This window comes from Castor canadensis, chromosome 7 (assembly GCF_047511655.1).
Source record: "Castor canadensis chromosome 7, mCasCan1.hap1v2, whole genome shotgun sequence".
In the NCBI taxonomy this organism is placed as follows: domain Eukaryota; kingdom Metazoa; phylum Chordata; class Mammalia; order Rodentia; family Castoridae; genus Castor; species Castor canadensis.
In genome coordinates this window covers 158,629,062-158,645,770 of record NC_133392.1, presented here as the reverse complement: position 1 = coordinate 158,645,770, position 16,709 = coordinate 158,629,062, and the positions used below count along the sequence as shown (strand labels likewise).

Genomic DNA, 16,709 nt, shown 5'->3' with positions numbered 1-16,709 from the left:
ACCTATTAAGAGTGTTTTGAGTACCTTTGCCACATTGTCGTTGTTATCTGCTCAACATAGATCAGGAGTTGATACTTGCTCTGTGAAGGGCCAGAGTACATATTCTGGTGCTGTGTGCCATATGGTCTCTGTCCCAATTATTCAACTCTGTTATCATAGGAAAGCAACAGCTAACAGCAAGGGACAGGGTGTGGCTGTGCTCCAAGAGAACTTTGTTCATAACCCTGAAATCTGAACTGTAGATCTTTACATATCACTCTTTTGATGTTTTCCTGACAGTTTCTTTTTTTCTGGTGGGACCAGGGCTTGAACTCCAGGCTTTGTGCTTGCAAGCAGGCAGTCTACCACTTTGAGCCACACCTCTAGCCCCTCCTGACAGTTTCTTAGCTCACAGGCCATACAGAAAGACACCAACTTGGATTTGGTATCTACAGGTTTTTGTTATATAATTCCTTCCTTCCTTCCTCCCTCCCTCCTTCTCTCCCTTCCCTTTCCCTTCTTTCTTCTCTTCCTCTCTTCTTTTCCTCCCTCTCTTCCTTCCTTCCTCCCTCCCTCCCCCACCCCCCTTTGGCGGTATTGCGGTTAGAACTCAGGACCTTGCACTTGCTAGGCAGGCACTCTACCACTTGAGCCACGCCCCCACCCCTTTCTGATTTAGTTATTTTTTCGGATAGTGTTTTGTTAACTTTTTGCTGGTGCCATTCTCAAACCTCAATCTTCTCAATCTTGGCCTCTCAAGTAGCTGGGATTATAGGCATGAGCCACCACACCTGGGCAATGCTTTCTTTTTGGAAAAACTCTGAGGTAGTGATGAGATTAAACATAGCATATGTTTAATGAAAACAATGTATTAACTTTCATTTTCTCAGAAAGCTGAGCTTATAAGTTGTATAAAATACATGTCCTTTTACCACGCAAAAGGGTAAAAGTCTCATCTGCTAGAGCAGCACCACAAAATAGACAAAAAATAACAAAAAAACCCCCAAACAACAACAAAAAAAAACCAAGCTGTTGCACTCTTATCTATGGAAAATGAAGATGCAGTTGTCAAAATTTAGAAATATTTTTGTGTATTTACAGGATAATAACTAATGCTTTTGTGATGACTTTAATTTTGAATAAAAACTCCCCCCAGAAGTAAGGCAGTATAGGAACAGTTGTGTAGATGGCATATTTAAGCCTTTGCAGACTCCTTTATTATTTTTTTATATTTGTTTATTTATTTATCTTTGCAGTACTCGGATTTGAACTCAGGGCCTACAACTTGAGCCACTCCACCAGCCCTTTTTTTGAGATAGGGTCTCGTGAACTGTTTACCTGGGTTGGCTTTGAACTTCGATCCTCCTGATGTCTGCTTCCTGTGTGATGTTAGTCACTGGCGCCCGGCTAAATGACATTTTCTTTTTTTCCTTTGGTGGCATTGGGGTTTGAATTCAGGGCCTCATGCTTTCTAGGCAGGTGCTCTACCACTTGAACCACCCTGCCAGTCCTTATTTTTAATTATTACTATTTTTTGACCTAGGGTTTTACTATGTTACTCAGATTGGCCTTGAGCTCCTGGGTTCAAGCAATCCTCCTGCCTCAGCCTCTTGAGTACCTGGCACTATAGGCACAAGTTATCTTTCTTGGTTGAGAGTATTTTGTAAGTTATGAATAGTATGATACACAAAGAAGAATCAACTAAATGTGTCAAAAATTTCCAACTTACTAAATATAAATGTAACTTTCATGATGACAATAAATAATGCTGTGGAAGGAAAAGAAAAAAAGCAACAAAATCAGACTTTGGAAACAAATTCTTCAGAAAAGCAGTGGTGTCAGGGCATGGAGAGACTCTAGACAAGGCCGACTTCTATGCACGCCCCTATATAGAGGCCTCTTTTTGACTGTGAAGCAGCCCAGAGACTTGCTTTAGTTCAACTGAACGGAATGTGTAGGTGCGATGGTGTTGGGTTGTGACTAGGTCACAAGAAGCCTTGCAGCTTGGCCTGGGTTTCTGGAGTACCTGTTAGCTGTGCATATCAAGGAAACCCCCAGAGACTGCTGTGTGAGGAAGCCCAAGAAGCCAAGAGGAGAGCTGTGCTGAGAGAGATGCCAGGCTATCCCACCGTGCCAGGCACCCCAGCTAAGCTATAAGACTACCCGAGCTACACCCCAGCCTCTGCTTATGCTTATAATGTTCACATAATTGATGTAATTAATTTTTTTTTTGAGACAGAATTTTGCTATGTATTCCAGGCTGGCCTCAAACTTGCAATCCTGCCTCAGCCTCCTGTTTGAGTGTTGGGATTACAGGCATGCATCATCATGCTTTTCAAATGGTAAGTATTCATATTCACTCCACACTGACCATCAACTAATTCACCAGAGAATGAAGTAGCTGTTACAAGTTTAAAATATTGTCCAATCACCACTTTTTCAGCCACTCTTGTTTCTTTAAACAAGGTCACAATAATTGAAAACTCTAGTGAGCTGGTGACTTTAGGCTCAACAGCCTTGGTACTGACTCAAATCTACAGAAAACGACTAAATCAGAACAGTAACAGTGAGCTGAGGCAAATGTTAGGCCCAAGTGCGAACTTGTCTGATGAAACTGACTGTCGGGAAAAATGACTGATGAGGCACTTTTGAGCTGACAAGAATATTCCTCTATTAGTGAGTGGCCTGGATACCACTTCTGCTCTTCTTCCTCTTCAGGGAAATAACCTTTTGAAAATAGGCTGGTCACAGCACCAGAATAGATGGATTTCTTTCAAGACAATGTGCTTTTTTACTGGTGGGGCTGGGGTTTGAGCTCAGGGCTTTGTGCTCACAAAGCAGGCACTCTACTGCTTGAGCCACACGTCAGTCCAAGACAATATGCTTTCATATAATGAAAATCCACAAGTCTGAGAGGAATGAAAGTAAGGTATGAATTTTGGCAGAATCAAAAATACAAAGCAAAAGACAAACGGCAATCTACCACTGGACAGATCAGAGGCTACAGAATTTCCAACAACTCCTAATTCAACATATTCAGGTTCATGTACACTTAACTGCTGTTAAACAGAACTTTTTCACATCAAATACTATTTTATTTTATCAATATGGAGCACTGAGTTGCCAAAATTTGTGAATAAAGAGTAAGACGACTAGCATATGTAGATAATAGAAGTATTATAAAGCAACTAACTTAAAGTATCTGTAAATTTCCCAGCTAACTCCGTGTTGTTCTCTGAGCATTATATAGGTTTTTTAAATGCTCTCAGTTGGGCAAATAACACATATACTAATATTTTTATGAGCACAGAATATTTCTGAAGTCACAATGATCACCTCTGGGTAGAAGGTAAGAGATTTATATGAGTACTGTTAGAGGGTCATTTTCATTGTGTGTGTGTGCACGTGTGTGTGTATGACTAGGGTTTGAACTCAGGGCCTCATACTTGCTAGGTAGGCTCTCTACCACTACAGCCACTCTGCCAGCCCTTTTTTGGTTGGGTATTTTTCAAGATAGTGTCTTGAGAACTATTTGCCCAGGCTGGCTTTGAATCATGATCCTCCTGATCTGCCTCTTAGTAGTTAGGATTATAGGCAGTGGCCACCAGTGCCTGGTTTACATATGCTTATTTTTAAAGAAGATGTTGCGAATATAAATCACACTTTTTAAGTGTCAACAGTAGTTTTTTGTCTTTTGTCTGTTTGTCAGTACGGGGTGGGGGAGGGGCGGGTATTGAACTCAGGACTTCTGACTTAACAGGCAGGTGCTCTACAACTTGAGCTATACTTCCAACCCTAAATCACATTTTTTTCAGGTGGTTCTGGGGTTTGAACTCAGGACTTCATACCTGCCAGGCAGGTACTCTGTCACTTGACTATACCTCCATACCCTAAATCACACTTTTTAAATAAAGAGTTCACAAGCCTGGCTCAGGTGGTTCATACTTGAGGCACAGGTTATATGGAATGCCTGATTACTGCTTGCTCCAACAAAACTTTATTTACAGGCATTGAAACTTGAGTTTCATATATTTTTTATGTGTCACGAAAGAAATATCATTTCTTCTTTTGAATTTTACAAAACTCAAAATGTTAAAGCCATAGCTCATGGGCTGTGTAACAAGTAGCAGCCACAGTGTGCTGACTCCTATTTTGAGCACTTACTGGTGCTGTCAGTGCGTCAGAATGACTACAGAAATGTAAGTTAGGTACAGTCCCTTACACAGAAGCTGCTGAACACAGATCAGCATTGGGACACCTGACAAGCTACAAATTCTTTTTAATTTAATTAATTTCTTTATTTAGTGGTGCTGTAGGTGCTCTATTACTTGTGCCAAGCCCCCAGCCTGCAAGCTAAAAACTCTTGAGTGAGACCAATGTTTTTTTTCCTGAGCTAAATGATTCAATTTATAGCATGGAGGTTTTGTTCCCTGCCCCTCACTGCCCTCAGTATTGGCACCAACTAGACTCCACCCCACTGCTTCCTAGTTATCCAACCCATCAGTCAGAGTAGTACTTTAACACAAGCTGTCAAAACATGATTGACTTTCTCAAGTTTTGAGCTACCCAATAAAGAAGCACAAACTAGTAAGGTCCACAGGTACTTCCCCACACCAGAGAAGGACCTGAAGAGATCACCTGAGTCTCTATTGCAGCTCATAACTTACAGCCCCCACCTACGCATTACCATTTTCCTGGAGCACCAAATGCTCTACTTATAAGCCAACTCTTTTTTTCTTACACCATTTGAGAAAAGTGAGCACCTTAAGAAAGGTACCTGCTGATTATCTCCCCTCTGGATCACTCCATTAGTTCTCAAATTTGGCGGCCCATCTCAACCCCCTGGAGAGCTCTTTGACTGACAGCCCCCATTCCACCGTCCTGAGCCAGGACCTGACACTCTGCACGCTCCCTCAAGTAAAACTGCTGTGATACAGCTGTGTGAACTGACCCGCTTTAGGTGCCTCGGACTAGTTGACAGTCTTTTCTTTGAAATTTTTATAGGCTCATATGCAGCTGTAAGAAATAATAAGAGGTCCTGTGCGCCTTTATCCATTCTTCTCCAAAGGCAACACTGTAAAACTGCAGTACGACAGCACAGTCAGGATGCTGACATGTATGCTATATAACCACCTGTTTGACTTTTCCTTGTTTGTGTGAGCGGTGTGTCTATAAACTCTTACCATACAAGGGTTTGGGTATTCACCCCCTCAGTCAAGGCAGAGAACATTTCCATCACAAGGATCCCTTGAGTCTGTTCATGGCACGCCATCCCCTCTTTTCCCTCCCCTTCTACCTCTGGCCACCATTCATCTGTCCTTCTCTGAGAAGTCTTGCTGATGAGGAAACTGCAGCTCACAGAATTGTAGTTACTTACTCTCTTTTATCATTAATGATTATGGATAAAGAGCAATTTTTTTTTTTTTTTTTAAGACAGGGTCTAACTATGAAGCCAGGCTGGCCTTGATTTCTCTATCTTCCCACCTCTGCCTCATGAGTTCTGGGGTTACAGGCGTGCACCACTACACCAGGCTAACACAATGTTTTCTAATGTAATTGCCTTCAGTACAGAGATTCAGATTTTTTTGTTCAGCCAATGGAACTGAACATCTCTTCCTGAGACACTCCTCTCCTAAATGAACACCACCGGTTAACAGAAGCACATTCTCATGAGGACAAAACAAGGGGACAGGTGAAAGTAGCAGAAAAGAGATTTTTAGAATCTGGCAGAGGATGGAGAGATGGTCAGTGGTTCAGCAGAGAAAGCTGCAACCCAGTGTCCATAAGCCCAAGAACTCAGGAACCAGGTACCTCAGGAATCATGCTTAGGGCAAAAAAGGACTGAATTCCTGTACCTCCATACGAGGAACCAAGAGATAGAGGCCTGGTCTTTGGAAAAATCATGTGAGGGTGTTCCAGGCACAGAGGGAGGAGTGGACAAGTGCTGGAAAAGGGACAAGGTGAACTACTGCATGCTGAATAGGTACTTCCCCAACTCCTGCCTCAGCAAGGCTGCCAGCAATATGGTGGAGTTTCCTTTCAAGAGAAAAAAACACCTGTTAATTAGACAAGGCCTTTGGACACTAGCCTTGCGGGAGACTCCACGCAAACACCCCCAGTTAACCCATTAGTTGACAAGTCCACCAGTTTGTTGCTTAACTCTGTATAAGCAGGGCCAAGAACTCCCTGACATTTGAGGAAAACCTCTAACAAAGAGTTCAAAACCAATTAACATTAAAAAGAGCCAGGAAGAAACCAAGAATAAAAACCCCAAAGAAAATGTCAGCAAATACATATGTTAAGTATATACTTAGAAAAATAACAGTTACTGTACTACTAATAAAAAATAACATCTATGAATGCTTACTATGTGCCAGGAACACTTTTAACTATTTGTCATGTATTATTCCCTTTAATCCTTTCATCAACAGTAGGAAGTCACTTCTATTATCTCCATTTCACTGATGGAAAACTGAGGAATGTGAGGGGAGTGCCTTGCCAAGGTTATACAGCTGTGAGTGGCAGAGAGACAGCCCAAGCACCACAGCCTTATCTGTACCTTTGTGCGACAGAAAAGCAGCAAAGGACGGAGTAAGAAAATTGTTGGAGGGCTGGCGTATGGCTCAAATAGTAGAGCATTTGCCTAGCATGCTTGTGGACCTGGGTTTGAGCCCCAGCAATGCAAAATGAAACAAACAAAAAATGATAGCAAAAAAACTTTAAACCAATATAAAGACTGCAAAGTAACCTCGGTGGGTGGGTGGGGACCCCTCAAAAAAAGAGAACTAAATGAAAATGTGCAAAATGGGGAGAAAAAGTTAGATGATCAGTCCAAAAGGAATAAAAAATAATTGAGACAGAAAGAAAAGGAGGCAAAAAAAGAAAAAGAGAATAGAAAGAAACTTTTTAGGCTGAAGAATTCAAATTCCAGGTGGAAAGGGTGCATTAACCCACGTGCAAGGAATTAGGACTCAGTACCTGTCTCCTCTGTAACAATTCTGGACAAGGGGAAAGGGTTTTTAAATTGGAATGTGAAATGCAGTCAGCTTCTCACATTCCAGTTGAATTATATAAAGTCATTACCTTTTTAGGTCTAAAAAAGATAAAATCCAGAAAGTTTTATTATTAACTACACCTAATGTTAAGTTAAAGATACACTTTATAAAAATGTGTTTGTTTTTCTACACACACAAACTTATACTTATCATTAAGTATAAAGATATAATCAAGACATTTAAGTCATGTAAAGTCAACGTTTTACCTTTGGACAACAATCTTATAACATCTTTCACAGATGAACATTTGAAAACTTCATGCCCCAGCAACCTGACATACAGGTGTGTGGTGTTTGGGTAGATGTACATGTACACAAATAGCTACACTTGAACCCCAGAGAGTCTTGTACAAGGAGATAAGAGAGGGAGTGTTTATAGCAACCACATTCAGAATAGCAAACCCTGGAAACAATATAAATATCTAGGGTGTATCTAGGGGAGAAGGTAATCTGTGGTATACTCACACGGCGACTACAGCAAGGAGAACGAATGAGTCACAGCTTCATGAAACACAGAATTTTGGAAGAGTACAAGTAGGGAGCCAGTGATGATAAGCTGTTCACCTGAGCTCAAGGGAAAATGCACTTCTTCGATTTCAGCCCTCCCCATTTCCTCCAGCAGTGTCCCAGACACATCGAACCCTGCTGTTTTAGCTTTGTTCTTTGACGTGGGGTCTCACTATGTAATATAGGCTGGTCTCAAATTCTAATCCTTTTGTCTCAGCCATTTATGCTGGGATTACAGATATGTGACACCACACCTGGCCTCTGGTCTCTGCTCTTCTTGACACAGTCCCATGACCCCTCTGGCCTTTGTACTGGCTCCCCCCTAGCATCACCTTCTTGTCTTTGTTCCAGTGTTATTTTCTTAGTAAGACCTGACTATTCTATTTAAAATTGCAGTCATACCCTTACCTTGTTCTATTTCCCACATAGTTTTATTATTATTATTATTTTTGGCAGAGCTGCTGTTTGAATTCAGGGCCTCACACTTGCTAGGCAGGTGTTCTACCATTTGACCCACAGAAAAAAAACTCTTTTTCTGTGGTGGGTCTCATGAACTGTTGTCCAGGGTTGGCTTCCAACCACCATCTTCCTGATCTCTGCCTCCTGAGTAGTTAGGATTACAGGCGTGAGCCACTGCTACCCGGCCCCATAGCATTTAAAATGTAATTTATGTGTATGTTTATCGCATATTATCTACCCCTCACCTGGAATGCTAAGCTTCCAGAGGGCTGGGTTTTATCTGTTTTATTCTGTGCTGTGTTCATGTTTCAAATAGTGCCTGGTAGGCTATAGGCACCCAATTTAAATTACTTCGTGAGTAAGTCACCCCTCTTACCCATCACAACCCACAAAACATACTGATTTGATGTTAATATGAAGCCAGAGAGTCAAAGACTACCATTCTCTTCCACCCACGTTTTTCTAGGCTAGCACATTTACCCACATTAAATTTTATTTATATGTTTTTATTTATTTTAATTAATTAATTTGGTGGAACTGGGGTTTAAACTCAGGGCTTTGCGCTTGCAAAGCAGGTACTCTACTGCTTGAGTCACACCTCCAGTCCATTTTGCTCTGGTTATTTTGGAGATGGGGAATCTCTCCAGCTATTTGCCCAGGCGGGCCTCAAACCATGATCCTCCCAATTGCAGCCTCCCAAGTGGCTAGGATGACTGTCGCCCAGGTTTAAATTTTATTTTGTAGTTTTTTGGATGTTGGTTTTGTCCTTCTGCCTGGGGGTCACCTGTGGATGTAATAAGCACCTCACTAACAGAGCTTGCTCCATGAGTAGTCTTCCTCCCACAGGCAGGAAGTCAATCTCTGAGCAGTCAGTTGTTCATCCAGCCAGGAATGAACCACTCCAACTTCCACACTGTGCATCACACTCAAACTCATTAATGCATCCGAATTATTTTTATGTTTGTATTTCTGTATCTGGCCATAAGGATAGCATGAGAAATTTCTGACAAATGCAAAATCAACAGTAACTGAAAATTCCCCCAAAAGAGGCAACAAGAGGCATAGTGAAATTTGCCATTTTGTCACTGATGAACTCAGGATGGCTGTGGGGATGACAGCTTTCACAGTATCTTTTACCTGAGATGAAAGTCAGAACCTGTACTTTCCAATCCCATGGAGGCTCAAACTCAAACCAAATTCAAGAACTGCCTGGCCCACCCGCACGGCCTGCCCTGCCAGCCCCACAGCACTGGTCTTGAATTCTGAAATCTGGTGGGTAGGTGATCATGCAGACACGGTGGGTGGAGCAGCCCCCCAACTGATACTTAAGGACAAGCAGCTTTTTATCTGTCCTTCATTACAGCAGTTCCAGACTGATCAGCCAGGCCCAGTCCCCTCTCCTATATGACAGCATCCCCACTTTAGTAGCATCCTATTTCTGCATATGGTAAATTGCCCTTTCCTGCCACGAGCACAACAAACATATGGGTTCAAATGGCTTTTCTCCTGCAGCCAAGTGGAGCCAGTTTTATGATATCAGAATCACTTTCACAGAACAGACTGAAGTCATAACCACAGGCTCATTCAGATGGGTGTAATCATTACCCATGGCAACCAAAAACAATCTAAAAAAATTCTTTAAAAACAAGTGAGCAATGTACTCATCTATCTTTATGAGAACACGTTGGGATTTTAAAATATTTTTATGGTTATATATCTTCCTTGATGTACTATTAGAATTTTTTTTCTGATAAAGCTGAGTTATGTTTCTAAGCTATTTTGTGAACCGCACTGATAATAGAGCCTTTCTAAAATCAGAAAGGAATTCATATCAACCTGTGTAATATGGAAAGAATGGAATGCGCCAGGAAACAATGTAACAATCTCCATGAAACAATTTTGTCACAGGGTCAAAAAGAGGCACCAGTTAAGGCCTCCAAGCACTCCTAACTGAACCTTCTGCTGCACAAGGATCCAAACAAGTCCATGACCAAGGCAGCAGTCAGAAGAGTTGCCGGAGCCTGGTCTTCTAAAGAAGCTTGAGATGGCTGCTGTCCACAGAGAGATTTATGGGCATTAAAAAAAGAAGGAATCAAAGTAAACAATATGAAGTAAACACAGCACATGTGCCCAGCTCCACTGTGTGGCATATGATCTCAGTCTCTAAAAGGTGAGTAATGTGGATGGGTTCTACAAATAAAACAAAGAGTCAAACATGGAGGGAGGATGGGGAGGTGGTCAGTCAGATTCCAGCATTAGCAGTCCTGTTCAACAAACCCATGGCCTGTCCAGCTACCAATTCCTTCCCCCACACAAGCTCACTGTGGAGGGCCTGGAGGCACTGGGACCCCAGCAGCAACTGGGTTTGGTGTTTTCCAACAGGAAATACAGACATAGAACTTTCATTTCCACAGGGCAAAGTAAAGGCAGAAAACAAGAGACAGTGAGAACTAGGTACTGTGTGGCCCAAAGACTTAACTCTGCATGGTGGGCCTCTGGAAAATCTCCCGTATCACATGGGAGAAAGTGGGCTGAGGCCGGAGGAGCAAGCTGACCAAACAGACTGGAAGGCAGAATATGAATCCAGATCTTGAGATCTTAGAGCCACGGTGCTCTAAGGGTCTTCTAAAAACTTCTAGAATACGGGGTGCAGGTGCCTCACGCCTGTAATCCTAGCTACTTAGATGGCAGAGATCAGGACAATCAAGGTTTGAAGCCAGCCTGGGCAAATAAGTTCAAGAGAACCTATCTCAAAAATATCCAACACAAAAAAGGACTGGTGGAATGGCTTAAGGGCTAAGTCCCAAGTTTAAACCCTAGTATTGCAAAACAAACAAAAAAACCATAAAACCTTTTAGAATGAATTTGATCAGAGGTTCTTATGTTATCAGAGGTTCATGCTCAGTGTAAACTGGGCATTGTTCTTTTTAGAAGATTTAAAGAAAAATAATGATGCATATTACTTTACATGGCTTTCTCTCTTCTTCCAACAACACTGCTGAATTGACACAGATTATGGGAACCTTTGAGAAGAGGTAATGAAAGGGCTGGGGAGGCTACTAGCTCCTATCACGACAGATACAGGCTGTCTGCTGGGCCATCCTGGCCACACTGATAGGGCCCAGCTGTTGAGTCCTCTTATTCAACACAGTTGGCCACAATCAATTAGCCATCCTGGATGACTGGCATCTCAAACTTACTAAGATACTTGCCACCTGGCTGGGGCACACATTCAGAACAATCTCCCCAGCAAATGGATGGAAAAGATATTGGACAAGGGACTGAAAAGTAACTCTGACTCTGTAGTGTCACTGGGTTAAACAATTCAAATTGTACTAAGGACTTAGGTCACCTTAGATAACCTGGTAACTGGTGGTCATGACACTGATGTTCTGGGGCAAAGAATGCAGAAGCCCCTGCTCAACGAATTTTGGAAATGATCCTCACATCCTACCTAATATACAAGAAACTTTGACTAAATACCTAGGGATTTAGGAGGCATAGTTGGAAGAGAAGGCCTTAGGAGCTAGCCTGAGTTTCTGCTTGGGAAATCCCGGCTTCTGGGAAAACCTGGGGATTGATCTTGTCTTCCTTCCTGTGAGCTGAAATGCTTGCCTCCAGGTCACCAGCAGCAGCTCTGCTGATAGCTACCTTCCAAAAAGGTGTCACTTTGAGATAAAATAAGTGAGGTTTTGATTCGCCCAATTTTGTATGTTATTACTTTAAAAATGTCCCCCATTTAATCATTTTTGAACTGGCTTTAGCAGTAAAACTTTCAACTGGTCCTCCCTAAAACGGCGCTGGCTACCTTGGGGTTGGTTCGCTGCTGCAGTCTCCTCTCTTCCCGTTCTCTCTGCAGTCGCTCAAACTCTTCTCTGATCTCAGCTGGAGTTCTCCTTCTCTCCACAACCTGCAGGTAAGAGTCAAGAGAAACACCTGAGGACCTGGAAGTAAGGAAGACACATGAAGAGCTGAACACGCTCATCTGGTGTGCACAAGTTGCCTGGCGGGTGGACTTGCCTTGCTCCTTGGACCCCAGCAGATGTTGAGGGATTGCAAACTGCAGCTGACCCAGACCAAAGGATGCAACTCCAAATGTAATCTAACATCTGAAAGTACTATTTGCAGGTGAGCTGAGTTATGTGGTTTCTACTCCACTTGACTGCCATTACCATAGTCAATGCTGCTCACAGTTCAAAAGCATTCACAATTCAAGCTGGGCGCTGGTGGCTCACACTTGTAACCCTAGCTACTCAGGAGGCAAAGATCAGGAGGATCGTAGTTCGAAGCCAGCTGTGGACAAATAGTTCATGAAACCCTATCTTGAAAAAACCCCATCACAAAAAAGGGCTGATGGAGTGGCTCAAGGTGTAGGCCCTGAGTTCAAATCCTAGCACTGTAAAACACAAAAAAAGCATTCACAGTTCAAAGTCAGATTCTCTCCTTTCTGAAGAAAAGATGAATTTTGTTTTCAAGGAAGGTATTTGCAGGAACACTGCTAACCAACTCCAAGAACTAACATGGGTGAATTTACAAGTTGGGAATGATTACATCCCATTCTTCTGAATCCTACCAGAGAATGACAGTCTCATGAAGGTTTTAAAGAAAATGACCAAAAACAAGGCCAATGTTTTATGCAAGTTAAAAAAGCTCCAATTTTACCCCCAGCATCCACCATTAAATGGAAGTGACACTACAACTGGGGCTGAATGATTTCTACTTCTGCAGAGTGCTTTGAGATCTTTGGATTAAAGGTGTTTCAGACAGTCAGGACACCAATGATGCCCTGCATCCTTCACCAGCCCGTACGCTCAGCATAATAAATAGGTGGTAAATGGACACCCTTCAGCAACTAGCAAATCCTAATAGTCTGCAAACACGAACAACACAATGAAACGAACAGGGCATCCTCCCTGGAGTGAAGGCTATAAAACAAACCATCCAGCTATAGCAGTTCCTGAAGGAACACGCTAGAGTTCAGGGAGTCTCCTCCTTTCTGAACGGAGGATGAGCGACACTTTCCTACTGTACTTGTTAAGCACTGTAAATATCTGCGCTGGTGTCTTCACTTAGTCTTCCTGGAAGGCATTTTTATATGATACTAAGTGAAGGCTTAGTATCAGTTTGAAAAAAAGTCAATTCTACCCCATGAGAACTTTGTTTCCAAAAATAGTTCATTAACAATATGAATATAAAGTCTGTCCATATATCACCTATGGCTGCCTGTGCACTTTTACTATCACTGCTGTGTGTGTGCTTTGTCTACATTTGAAATGGGGAAAGAATTGGAATAATGTTACTGGGAACTAAAACCCTAGACCGTGAAGGAGGACTATGGAACAGGGGCCCACAGCTTTCAGTGACACTGACGGCAGCCTTGAAAACATGTAGCCAACCCTGCTTAAACAAACAGGAGAGAGGGGATGAGAGAGAATGATGGAGGGGGTAAATCTAATCAAGATACATTGTAAGCACATATGTAAATGTCGTAATGAAAGACCCCTGTACAACTAATGTATGTTAATAAAAACTGTAGATAAAAACAAAACCACAACCAAATAGAAAACAAGGGAACTTTAAAGTGATGGATAAAATGTGATGAAAAATTTAATAAATACAATAGGATTCTAATTTTTTTTTTGATAAAAAACGCTAAGCTATTAGATTTATTACTGAGTTACATGAACTAATGTGGGCATGAGCCACTACTACTTCCATCAAACCACAGGCCATAAACCAACAGCCTACTGGAGGCAGGCAGGGCCTGTAGAGGAGTGGAGGGACTGACAAAACACAATAGGGAGTGGCGGGGACTGAGACAAAGGGCACAGCTCAGTCTAAAGGGTATAGCTCTCCTAGGACTTAACAGATTATTGCCTCCTGGGGGAGTTCAGGTTCAGTGTCATTAATCATCTGGTGCTTTAAGAGAGGACAGAAGACTGGTTATTGACACAAAACCTCTTGTGCTTTAAATGTGTTAGCAACCATAATTCACTGTTTGGGACAATCAAAACATGGCTACAGGTGGAATGTGGCACACAGGCCACCAACATCAAGCAGGAGGAAAAGGAGACTTAAACCTATTTTGCTTCTCTTCCACTCTACATCCTTAGGCCTTTAGGCGTCCATGCTAAAATCAGAAGAGACAGGCACATGTGCTTGAGATTAAACACTAAAAGAACTTGAAGGGAAATCTAACTCAAGAGTCAATTTGATGTTATTAACTAACAACAGCCTTTTAAAATTTTGTGGACATTAGAATCAAGTTTTTTCTTTTCTTTTTTTTTTTTTGTGGGATTGGGGTTTGGACTTGCAAAGCAGGCTCTCTACCACTTAGGCCATGTCTCTAGTCCATTTTGCTCTGGTTATTTTGGAGATGGGGTATCATGATCTATTTGCCTGGGCTGGTCTCAAAACACGATATTCCCAATCTCAGCCTCCTAAGTAGCTAGGATTACAGGTGTGAGCCACCTGTGCCCATCTAGAACCAAGTTTCTTTAATGAAATTAAGTAATAGCAATTTCAAGTTTTACAACTAACTTTCGTGCTCCTTTTTCTACTTGATTCTCACATCTTTATTTTTCAGGTAACATGGAAGCACAAAGCAACCAAATAATTTGCTTACAGCTCTGCTACCAGAATCAGGCATGTGAACTTTAGTGACTGTTCTCACACAGTTGCCTAGGGTAACCTGCTTCATAGATGTTTGTATATAGTTAGTTTTGCTCCCTAATATTGACAAAATTCTAGTATCATGGTGCATTACAACTGGATTATAAACAATGTGATCTAGTACTCATTTTTTTTTTCTGCTTCCATTTTGTTCATAGCAGAAACATTTCCTAAATGCAGTATTCTTAATGAAGGTGAAGAGAGAGGCACAGATGGTGAAGGGAGGGAGGGAGAAAAAAAGGGACAATGTGTAGCAGAACTGCCTCCTTGAGGCAGTCATCTCCCATCAGCTCTCTGCCCACTGGGCTAAACATCACTGGTACTGTCACTCTTCTTCCTCTTCTTTCCACAGGTTACAAAGCCAAAGACAAGCCAGACTATGGACTTGCCCAAGTTCCAGAGTTCAAAGCGACAAGGCCAGCTCTAGAATTCAACCTCCGAAACTCAAATAAAAGGCAAGGAAGGGGCCTCTAGTGTCAAACATTTTACCGCAGGTCATAGGGTTGTGTATTTTGGGGGGGTGTTCTGTAGTTGTGTTAATGGCTTTTTAGGGACATTAAATGCAGTTTCTCTTACCTCCCATCCTTCCATTTCCAGTCCTCTCTTCCCATATATATCATAGATGGCTCTGGTTTGGGGGTCGCTAAGCACTGCAATTAAAAATCAAACAGGTTCACAAAGTATGAAGTCCGCCTGTCATCAGTTCTTTCTAAAAACATTGGCAACAATGTCATTGGGTAAGTCCATCTCCTAGAGACCATTTTCACTTCCCTCATGTCTTTCCTCCTAATTACTTTTCCCATCCAACCTAGGATATGTTTAAAGGAGGTTACAGATGAGAAAAGTTGGATTTTCCCAGAGCCTGAGCTTCTCTTAACGGTAGGGGCAAAGTATACAAGGTGAACCACGAAGCAGGCTGTCACCAATGGACGGCTGTTTTTAAAACAATTTGGTCTTTTTCTGCCTTGGTGTATACAGTATACTGGATTGACAGAGTTGATTTCTGTTTCTGATGAGAAATGTGATTTATTATTTACTCTAGAGAGTGTTACTAACCTCTAAGACAGTCTACATTGTTTTGGTGCACTGGTCCTCTTTATTTCTAATGTTTTTTACTTATTCATTTGTTTTTTTGTGAATGGACAAACCGAAACATCCACATTTCTTAAGCTGTTTGTGTTTTAAAGAAAGGTGCAGCAAATCCAGATTCACAGTACAAGGTCATCTGAACCAGTAACTGCCACTTGTTTTCACTGAAAATGGAAAATTCAGTCTGGTGGAGTAGTTCAAGTGGCAGAGCGCCTACCCAGCAAGTGTAAGGCCCTGAGTTCAAACTTCAGTACCACCAAAAAAACCCAAACTAAAACAAAAGAATTATTAGATATGTAAGTTAATCAACAATAACAAAATAGCAAATTCTCCCCAGGGTCCTCTTGATAGGAATTCTGATAGACCACAGAGGTCGTGACCCTCTGGATGCTCTGCTAGAACCTCTGTCAAAGGTGCAGAGATGGAAGGTGGAGAAAATGGACACACTACACCAATTCCTCCTTGTCTCATAACCTTTTTCCCTCATGCATTGTAAACCACTTAAAAAGACCTCAGTGTTGTTGGCCACATCACCTAAAGGACATCAGAATCAGATTCCTCAGCAAAGGTGAGAGCTATTCAAAGGCTACTCAAACTAAGCTTGAACATTAGTGAAGCTGACAGTTGTTACTCCCTCCTTTCCTATGCCACGTTCTGCTTGGGATCTCTGCATCTTTTCTCCCCTGAGAATTCCCATATATTTTTAGGCCTAATTAAAAAAAAAAACAACTATGTAAATTTGAGTCTATTCATAGGCAAATCTAATGGGGAAGAAAGAAAAACTGACCAGTAGAAAGCATGGGAGCCCAGATTTCTTGAGCTAATCTCTAGGACTTAATAAGGAAGTATCTATTCACTATTTTACTCTCATCTCCCTGTAGGCCAAACATAGGATCCAGGTGTGCTGCAGCATTTTCACAAGCACTGGTAGGTTTTTCTGTTAGCTCGT

At 41.9% G+C, this 16,709-nt stretch overlaps 1 protein-coding gene across 2 annotated transcripts in view; it reads right to left on the bottom strand.

Moving 5' to 3' along the window:
* Nucleotides 1-16,709, bottom strand: part of Dnajc11 (DnaJ heat shock protein family (Hsp40) member C11) — a 54,371-nt gene that overhangs the window by 19,600 nt on the left and 18,062 nt on the right. For both annotated transcript variants that reach the window (XM_020161913.2, XM_074081477.1), the window contains 2 exons: nt 15,248-15,321; nt 11,808-11,909 (listed from right to left, as the gene is read on the bottom strand). In XM_020161913.2, the coding sequence (XP_020017502.1) occupies nt 11,808-11,909; nt 15,248-15,321 (176 nt within the window). The remainder of the gene's footprint in view (nt 1-11,807; nt 11,910-15,247; nt 15,322-16,709) is intronic.